The 10756-nt window shown below is 40.4% G+C and overlaps 1 protein-coding gene across 1 annotated transcript; it reads right to left on the bottom strand.

Moving 5' to 3' along the window:
- Nucleotides 1-4351: 4351 nt before the first annotated feature.
- LOC112573131 (histone H1-delta-like) lies at nucleotides 4352-6094 on the bottom strand. The gene has a single exon (XM_025253202.1). It carries the CDS (start codon nucleotides 5987-5989, stop codon nucleotides 5387-5389), a length of 603 nt encoding a protein of 200 aa, XP_025108987.1. The 5' UTR covers nucleotides 5990-6094; the 3' UTR covers nucleotides 4352-5386.
- Between the last annotated feature and the right edge of the window lie 4662 nt (nucleotides 6095-10756).

The raw sequence follows: 10756 nt of genomic DNA, 5'->3' as shown, positions 1-10756 counted from the left end.
GCCTTGGAGCTGTGAACATCTGTAGAAATGTAGCATTCAAATACAGACAACTCCACAAAAATGAAAGACCCCAAGCCAAAAAAAAAAAAAAACCAAACAAAACAAACAAACAATAAAACCCAAACAAAAACGCTCACAAACAAACAAGAACACATATTAAAACGTACCCGATATGGAGTCGGCAGACTGAAAACGCTAGGAGCATAGGTCAGAGGTCACACTGTAACAGACATTTGGTTAAAATAACTGAAAGGTTAATGTACTGTTATTACATAATTTTAAGCATAGATTTCACGACATCCATGGATTAAAAAAGTCACATATCAACAGATGTACATTACTTTGTGGTTTTTCTGCTGGTTGCTAAGACCTCCCAAATATGGATGAGGAGGGGCTAAACCTCGCAGGTCGTTTATCTTCTCAGTGTTTTCTCGTGGTCCGCAATCCTCTACTTGAACAAGTTACCAGGAGCTGGCTTATGTCCTTTGTCGGCTGTTTACATGTGCAAAAAAAATAAAATAAAAAGAAACCTGGTGTATCTTACATCCTTCCCTTTCACTCTTCCTATCAGCGAACTGAGGAGGCACTTGTATGATGATGGAGTGAGTAAAGAGGCTGTTACAGTACTATGAGGTACATTTTTATTTGTGAAAAGCCACTTGGATGATGATACACATATTACACTAGTATGGCTGTGACCACTACATTATTAACCTTTTACTGCAGCAGACATTGTGATGATGCAACCGAAAACATCGTACCTCAGTTTGTACAGAGACCCTGTGTCTACCTGTGAAGAACTCAAACTCTTCTGTGCATTCTTCAGTTCATCATCTTCATTCGTACCCTCAGTGGTTCCAGGATGCCACCCGTTTGTTGGCGCTTGTTTCTTTGTTGAATGGTTGACTGGTTGGTTGTAGTTAGTTTGCCTCCACATGCAGATATGCCCTCTTCAAATATTATTACAGGACATAAGCAATAACTAGACAAATCACCAAGACAAACGCACAGAAACTATAGACATATTAGATAAACATGATCATCATCTCCAGAAATATTTCTTTATTTGAAAGCATGGTAAAGATGCAATGCTTGTGTTGAGAGAAAGAGACAGAAAGAGAGAGACAGCGCGCGGTGTACAGGTAGACGATTTAGCCAACATCGCAGTGTGGGCAGGTAAACTGTGGCCAACAGGTGCAAGCGGAGCAGCGGAGGAGAGGTCATGACCTAGCAGGCACCATTCTCCGGATTAGAATTTTGACTTGACAAGCTCGCGGGAAGAAACCTCCCTTTCATTCTCACGGTCCAGGTTAACAGTGTAGTGTTCACTTGTCACCATTGCAGTGACAGACCTCGGGTTCGTATCTTGTCTTGGGATATTCCTTTTTGAATGTGGACGGCTAGGTGGCGCAGCGGATAAGTGAGAATCGGGAGCCTGAATCCTACGCTGTATGTCTTGGAACATTGTGTATGCAAATTATAGGTTTAGCCTGTCTTGGTGGTGGAAAAAGGCGCTGTATAAATAATAATAATATATCATAAAGCACCCATTCTTGCTACAGTAATTCATGGTGCACCTATTAAAGAGCTCATGCACAAATATCCATACAAACACATACTAAAACATGTATAACCAAGGATGCTAACTTTAAATAAACTATTCACTTGATGCGATACCATTTCATATGCTGATCCTAAGAGTTTTCTTGAGGTATTCCAGCTTACTCTCACTTCCCCCACAGCACAAAGTCAACAGCATGCAAGCACTTTCACTAATAAGTCCAATCCATGCACTGCAGACCAGGAATGCAGTTCATTTCTGTATGCACCAGATGTCAAAGGTAGCCATGCAGTTCTATTACCACAGGGGTGGAGCTACACCAGCCTGTAAATGCTTCCCTACATCTCAGTGAAGCAGGATTCAATCTATGTAATATATCACTATGTGAAGGAATGCACTTTTGATGTTCCTTCATCACTATGTGTTTTTTTTCAAGGGGTAGGTGTCAGGTACATCCATGGTTGTTACAGTAAAAACTATGTGCACCGAGATAAAAGGTTTGATTCCAGCTGAATTCTGATTTTAAATATCTCAAACTAAAAACAATGCTTTGTAAAGCATGCAGCTGGCAACAGACACGACACATTTAGATGGTATGGTGCATCGCATTGCAACAAATGTATCAAAGGAAGATAACTCTTTCCTGAGTCTCACCCTGCACAACACTACTTTCCTACAATTAAATGTTTTTTCCTCAGCTTAGAACTCCATAGGTTCTCATCTGTGTACACATCAGAATAGCATTTGTCTTGATATACTGCATCCAAGAATCTCTATTACAACAGCATTAAATTTTAATGGCATATTTGGCATCAAAATTTTCACAGGCCACTTTAGTTTGATATTCAATGATTCCAGAGACCCAGACAAAGTCTGTGTTGAAGGCTTCAGTTTGAGAAATGATTACTTGTCAGTGCTGTTGGATTCTAATTTTACTTCTGTGTCCAATGCAATAACCTAGCACTCACATCACCCAAGTTATTGTTAAATGATAGAGGCAAGGCTGTATGTGACCTTACATCTGCAACGGTGTAGGAAGATGCTCAGCTTTGGTGGGGTTGGCAAACTCCATGCTTACAGTGAACAATGTTCACATTCTTGTCCCCTCAGTGTCTTTATTGAGGGGGTGTCTGCCCCCACTGGTTCCTACACCCCTGATCTGTGGGAGTATTATTTCCTCACTTACTTTTTGTGAGGATGGTACTCATCTCATCCACTTCACTGCCTCACCTTCACCCACTCTATGGAGTTAGGTTATCCACCCAACAGTTGGATAAACAAGGGGGAAATTGGCTGCATCACAAGTATTGAACAAGCTAGTGTGCTTCAGGTAAAGTTGTCATCACTCTTACCACTGGGCTATCTGCTCCCCAGTGCTATGTATAACAAATTGATCACTTTTCAGATATGTTTTAAGCTGCTCTGCTTTTGTTTCTACATTAGAAGGCAGGAACAGAACCAGTGTATGTCACATTTAATATCGTAATTCAAGTTCCTCCCATCCTACTGAAATGTCTGATATTTACACCCTTGACATGTTAGTTTGTGGACAGTTGTTGAACCAATGCATTTTTGTCTGAAATTACCTTTCACATCTCTGGCCTAGTACTGAAACAGGAAACAGCAATAAAGTGGGAGGGATTTCCCCCATGTTCAAAGTTAATGAAAGGATCCACTAGCATTATTTTGATTAGGGAATGACATTCATTACTGAGCTTTATTTTCTTCCTGCAATACTTGTTCCTGGGCTTTCACAATGAGCAAAAGGAGACTGAAGACAAAATGTCTCACATTTCCAGGCTGTCATCATGGACTGTCTTGGTGGGCCACAATGCATGTGAAGAGTTACACCATTTTCCAGTTTAACTGAAAGAGCAACCATTTAAACATTAATACACTTTGATATTAAGAACAAGATATTAAAGGGAAGCTAATATTACTCTGAAAATCTAGCAAATATTTTGACAATCAAACCTACAACTGGTATTGAATATTTTATGAGGAAAAGAACAGCAAAACCAAATTGATTTTGACACTTCTGATCATGGTTGTGGTAAAACCTCTCAAAGGGAGGTAATCACTTACATTCCCGGTTTGAGCAAGTCGCCCACGTCAGGGATACTTCACATATATGATACTCCATAAAAATCTTGTTGACAAGGCTGTAACAATTATTTTGCAAGGTCACCCTGTCAGTATTCTGTCAAGAGTTTGTATAGATGGCAGCATAGTCATAGCATCTGTGCGAGGTGATTCATGCTACCCATGGAGTACTCTTATTAATGTTTTGTTGAGAGTTACTTGTAGATATCAACAGGTGCCATATTTTAGTAACAGAAAGGTCTTGATGGGGTGGGGGTGATATTGCCCAACAATAAAAGATTTTATTAAATGAAAATTTGGACATACAATCAGGTAGTAAAGAAAATCAGAAATCCCCTTTCGACAACTGTTACCTGATATCATTCACTGGAACATTTTTATCCTAAGACCCTTCTTTAGCTGAAGACTTGAAACAGTCATATGCACAAAACTTTGGCAAACCTGGTCAAAAGTTACAGATACAGAAAACTAAACACTTTAGTTAATTTATGACTTATATTGTTAATAACCTGATTAAGCTAATTTAGATTAGGCTAATGTAAAAAATGAACCTACATGTTATTTATCAGTCAGTGTAATGAAAACACACCAATGTTGTTGATTCCTTGTGAATCGTCAAGTATAATCTTTAAACCGTGAATTCTTCCAGTTCAGAACAATATACAGACCAAACATTTCTGCAACACATTTTCATAAATTCATGTAACTTTATTGATGTTTGCTCAAGCCAGCAAAACAAAGCAACTTTCTGAGTCCAGTGTTGAATAAATAAGGGAAGATGTGCTGAATACCTACATGCTGCTTGAAAAGACACTAGACTTTGCAACTAGCAATTTTATATGTGGACACAACACTCATTTAAAGAACTGGTATATTAACTTTACAAAGTTGCTGCCAAAGAGAGTCTTCAACACACTCATATACATCAAAACAGATCATTCAGTGGGCACAAGGACTTAGATACTTTATATACTACAAGCACAAGCTATACAGCAATTGTGCTAGAACTGCCATGAAACTTTTCTGACAAATTTATCCACAAGCAAAACTGACAGATTACAAGAATTATCCAGATAAAATCTTTTAAATAAACTTAATGGTTACTATACACCTGATACTTCTAGCAGCTCTTCTAACCACATTAACAATTACTTTCTAGTATCATGACTGCAAGAGACTGAAACGCATAAAAGTATGCACATTTGGTATGAAACAGAAAGTGTTAACTATCACACTACATGATCCATAACACAGACGAAGGCATGTTTCTGACTGACACATCATAAAATTGAGTTTTCACCACTAGGTTCATGTGCAGGCCTGAATAAGTGAAAAGACACAGACACCAGATGTAGAAGTTTTCATGACAGTTCTGCGACATTAACGATGCTAAGACTGTCGAAGGTTGAACGAGCGACATTCCGAAAACAACGATGACTCATTGCAAGTCACGAGCCGAGTTCAATCTCTGTCCAAGAAAGACAAAACACAAATCTGTACACAAACTTGCTCCTACCTGGTAGGATACAGGTTCAAGCCACAGCACATTATCCATCAACCTTTCAGGTCACAAAATATAAATTTCCCTCATCTTGATGAAGAAAATACATCACTGCATAATAAACGTTATGGCGACTGGAGAGAACTCCACTGTACAAGTCATTGGAAGTCTTCGCAAATATTGTCACAATGTCCAGTTTTACACGAAAACAACGGAAAAGTTTATTTCTTTGCTGCTTTCTTTGTACTGGCTTTCTTTGCTGCTGGTTTCTTCGCTGCCTTTTTGGGAGTTGCCGCCTTCTTCGCAGGTTTGGCCGCTTTTTTGGCCGGAGATTTGGGCTTTTTGACTGCAGGCTTCTTTGGCTTCTTGGCTGCTGGCTTCTTTGGTTTCTTCTCTCCTGCTGCCTTCTTTGCTTTGGGTTTCTTGGGTTTGGCAGGAGACTTGGGTTTGGCTGCCGCCTTGGGTTTCTTGACTTTCTTTGGCTTCTTCACTTTTTCTTCTGCCTTTGCTCCGAGCTTGAACGAACCTGATGCGCCGGTGCCTTTGGACTGCTTCAGCGTTCCGTTCTTCACACCAGCCCGCAGAGCGAGCTTCAGGTGGTTGTTGATGGTCTTCTCATCTTTTCCAACATTGAAGTTGGCGCAGATGTACTTGAGCAGCGCCTGTCGGGAGGAGCCGCCCCGTTCTTTCAACGCAGTCACTGCCTGCTTGATCATCTCACTGTATTTTGGATGGTTCGCTGGTTTCTTGGGTTTGGATGTCTTCTTCTTGGGAGATTTGGAGGGGGCAGAGGGCGTGGAAGCTGGGGCAGCAGCATCAGACATGATTGCAAGGGATGCTTGTTCACACAAATATAAAAGGAAGGCGAGGACGAGAGTGCGTCGTCTGCTGCGGACTGAGGGAGAGGCAAGCCGAGAATACACGAGGGTCCGCCGAGCGCTGCACCTAGTGCGCCAGCGCGGGCCACAAAGAGAGCAATGTTCGAAAGCCGCCAGCGAGCGTCTGCGGGCCTCGCAAGCTGCCACATTTGTGTTTCCTACCTGCCTTCTCACTCCCCATCCCCTCCAAACTCACCCATAATACTACCATTTTTACATCTAGAATTATAGAAGGGTTATTTAACTAGCTGCCTGTCAAAGCACGAAGCGTCATATTAATTATTTTTAGAGAAATAGAAAATTTACGACGATTTGGAGGAGGTGTTCTAATACTGTAGGTCGTCATTTTAAATGTTTTCGAACAAAAGCAACACCCTCTAACGGGTTTCAAATGTCTGACTTTAAAGTCCTAAGTTTTCTTTGTGTGCATCAATAATATTTCTTGTCACTTGTTTGCTTTTAAGGCATAAAACGGCGATTAAGTTTATGTCAACAAACACAGTTCCAAGCATCCGCCGCCATTTTCGCTTCATGTATTTTCTGTAGGGGTCGGAATTTTTCTTTAACGAGTCGTAAATGCAGACCTTCGATGTCAAAAACTATCATGGTAATAAAAGTTTAAGTGCATTTCAATGTGTTTATTCAGTTTTTTGTGTTTTAAAGCGCAAAACTATTGCAGTTAAGGAGAAAATGTCTCCTACACAACCATCATGTTCTGAGCAAAATGGAGGGCCGATGAACGCATTTGTTTGAACCAAAACAAACCTCTTGTAGAGGCTTCTAATCATAATTTATTTGTTTTTTGCGTTTGTAGTTGACAGTTTGTGACATAAAAATATCAAAACTGTGGGGATCTCACAGCTTTGTCACTCTTTATTGACCGAGAGGAATTTGAAGCGTAGTTGTAAGTTGTCACTACTGCGGAGTCTCTACACGACTGACATCCTACGGGTCGATCGTCTCATGTTGTTTTCCAGCTTAGAAACGCGATTATTCCACTAAACTTGCAGAAAACCTTCGTGTGCTAATAGATAATTTAAAACTTTAAAACTTTAGCCTACAAAGAAGCCCTAAAACTGTGTGTATCTGTGTGAAATATCGAGGGCTTGATACCTGCTGTCTCAGTCTCCAACATGGCATCCACCACAGTGTCGACGTGTTCAAACAGACTGCTATAAATTGGTCTGTAGCAATATCTCTCCCAGAAAAATAATTATAACCAGAAATAAGACTTTATTATTTGAAGACAAACATTAGTGCACGCGGCAACCGAGTGCAAGACGCCGAGGGTAGAAGATGTTTGAACCCCAGAACCCCAGATGTCGTCTGCCTCACTGTTTACAGCAGCTCGTGACGTCACGCCCCAGTCAGTCGCGATTGTTTATATTTAGGTTTCTCTTGGAGCCTGCAGGATCAGAAATGGTCGCCAGAGCAAACGGATTGCCACAGATTATGGAATGTCGGCAGGTGTGCTTTTAAAATTTTTTTTGATGAGGCAGCGGCGTTTTTTCATCGAGACTCGGTGAGCAGCACGAACTATGGCTGATAGCACGTGCGTGCACGCTCACGTCGACAGTTTTTAGCATGTCCTCCAGTTCCACGCACACCTGTACGCTTCCCTTTAAAAAAAAACAACACTTTTTGGTTTTTTTCGCCTTGTATCTATTATTGCTATCGCAGTGCGTGTACTACATCTACAGTTCGCGAGAGACTGGCGAAGATAGACACATACTTGCAACATTTGTAAGCAGCTGTCAGGAATTTGAGCTTTTGGTGAGTTTACTAATTTAAATATTCCAAACGTAGAGTCTACGTGTGTATAATTAATGCCACTTTTGAGTCTGAGTATATGCAGGGCCGCCGAGAGCCAGCCCGGGCCCCGGGACAGACGACCTCTCCGGGCCCCTTGTACTTGTAATCGTAAATTATTTTCCCAGTATATAATATATGTTTACAATTCGAATCTCAATATCTACACTCAAACTCAACTTCTGCATGTGTAATGCTTGGGTGTTCTGTCCTTAGACCTTTCTTTAAAAGAAAAAGAGAAGAAGAAAAAAAAATCCACTGACCAAGGCCGGGCCCCCTTGACAGCCGCGGGCCCGGGTACACCAGGCCCCCCTGTCCCCCCCTCTCGTCAGGCCTGAGTATATGGGTTAGAATCCCTTTAATACACTTACATGTCTTACCTTGCTGAAAACCCTACGACGACCTTACCCTTCGATCCATATTTCTATGGTATGAGAATCTGCGTATTAATTATTAATACAGTCGATGATATAGCATTAGCAATAGTTAGCAAAGCATTAGCAACAGTTAGCAAAGCATTAGCAATAGACATCATAGCATTAGCTACAGCTTCTCGAGCAGTAAATGCTAACAAGAAGTTACCAGGTCCAGTTTAACTTTTGACCCTGAAATCACCCAATCGCTTTACTGTGCTTATCTTTGTTCTTGCATTTTACTCGCATAAAATAAACGACTCATTACTTAATTCTGAAACAAAATTATTGGAATAAATCTGTTCTTGGTGACAAAAATGGACATCAGGACAGACAACATATCCGCCATTGTCAAAAGTAATCCTGTCGGCCCATCCCCGCCCCTATATAAAGATTGCTGTCAGATTGTCGAAGAGATTGCTCAATACAAACATGAGTTATCCATGTGTGGTAAAAGAAGATGTTTTATAACAGTTTAAATCGATAAATAATTATAAACTGTTGAGTTCACGAGGTCAAATACTAGTATGGAGCAAAACTGGATTGAACCAAGTGAGTCGCTGTTTTAACCGTGGATGTTTCTATGAGTATCCATTATGATGGGATAACCCTGCATACTTTAAAGTGTGCCCTTGTATATCATACTCGTAATTCCCTGTCATCCTCCATCTCTTCCTCCCACGTTAGTAGAGATTCTGCTTCGGTGCTGAAAAACTGATGGGAAGCTCAAGGGAAATAACCTCTGTCACTGCCGTCTTGAGAGGGCTTGTGGTTATCGCCTCTTGCTAATTCTTTCTGTGGTCGTAAATATTGTAGTGCAGTCATACAGTCACAGAAAACCGAGCAAAAGTGTAGGAAAATTGGACATAGTCATGATTTCAGTCACTTGAACAACAAACACTAATTATTTGAGACTTTACTCAAGTGAGTGTCTCTCATTCCCACAATGTCTCCTGACAATGTTCGTTAAGTTAGAAAGTCTTGTCACATCAATCAACTTGTCTAACTGTGTTAAAACACGAGTAACCTTGCAAACAAAAATAGAACAAACAGTTAAAGCCTGTTTCGAGCCTGATGATTTTCTCAAGTTTCTCTTCTAGTCTCTGTAATTTTTTGATGGCGAAATTCTCGAACACACCAAGTTTCAAAAGAAGTGACAAGATCCACTCATTCCAATGCTTAATTTACTTTATTCAATATTTGCAAATGTATGCCTAGTGGATTTGACATTAAAAATAAAACCCACTGTTTTAAAGTCTACACTTTGACCATGTCTTGTAACCCTACTCGCATTGTATGCTTGTCGGTATAAGAATGGTGGAGGCAAAATAAGACAAAAAACAAAACAAACTGTATATTTTAATTTCAATGAGCCGGAGAGTTATGTCCAGAAAATAGGTCATGATGTTCATTCACCCCCAACCCCACTCCCCACCCCACCCCCCACACTGAGCGCCAACAATGTTGATGTCAGAGCACGCGGTGTCATGTGACAAACTATTCTCCATACTCCAGTTTATACTTCCTCCATTGCCTGCACTGTTCTTCCTTCATGCCACAGAGCTGTTGTACTCTGAAAGTGGGAAAGCACAATTAAGGCCTCAACCTAACTGTCGGGTAGATGGTTTACAAGCAAGTTTTCTAATTGACACTTTGAGGGTCAGGGTGACCCGTCATTCACAACGGCCTGATATTGTTTAATAATGCAATACAATAATCTTTCCGGTTAAATGAAGGTTGTTATAAATATTTAGACAATGTTACATAGACTCAAGTGTTGTTTGCTGCAAACAAAGAAAACAAAACTTGTGTTAGAGTTTTCGTTGCTGTTCACTTTATACAGACCTTACTAATAACAAAGTTCATATTTGTTGGTTCAAAATATTCTTGAAATGTGTTAAGTATTTAGTGCAAAGGAAACGAATTTAGTAGAAACTCTTTCGAGGCCTACAAAAGTAAATAAATAGTCTGATCTGAATATTGACAAACCCTATCGAAGAGCTCCTTATGTTCACCAGAAAAAATAGGATTAAATGGTGGAACTACATTTTCATTTTTAAAGTGTGTCAAATTATGATGCCTGAAATTTCTGAATATTTAAGTTCTCTTTAAAAAAACAAGGAACATATAACGGTATGAGTACATTTCAACCGGAGGGACTGTAAGGTCGGTTAGAAATGGGAGAGAAGCTGCAAAATAAAAAAATCCCCGACATCATGAATGTCGTGCGAGGACAGTTGTTTCCCTTCTATTATTTCTTGTCTACAGCCTCCTCTCGTCCTGCCGGCGACTACAGGTCTCCCCACGAGCTTTTGTACTGAGCAGTAGTACAGACAGGTGAGTGCAAAGCTGACGAACATTGGAAAAGAAAAATTTATTTATTTGCCAAATGACATTACACGAGAAACACTTCGTATTGATGACCAACTTATTCGACAAATAACACACACACACGCGCCCCTACACACGCCCCCTACACACGCTACTGTCA

Source organism: Pomacea canaliculata, linkage group LG10 (genome assembly GCF_003073045.1).
Source record: "Pomacea canaliculata isolate SZHN2017 linkage group LG10, ASM307304v1, whole genome shotgun sequence".
NCBI classification, from domain to species: domain Eukaryota; kingdom Metazoa; phylum Mollusca; class Gastropoda; order Architaenioglossa; family Ampullariidae; genus Pomacea; species Pomacea canaliculata.
The sequence above is the reverse complement of the archived record's forward strand: the minus strand, read 5'-3'. Positions and strand labels throughout refer to the sequence as shown.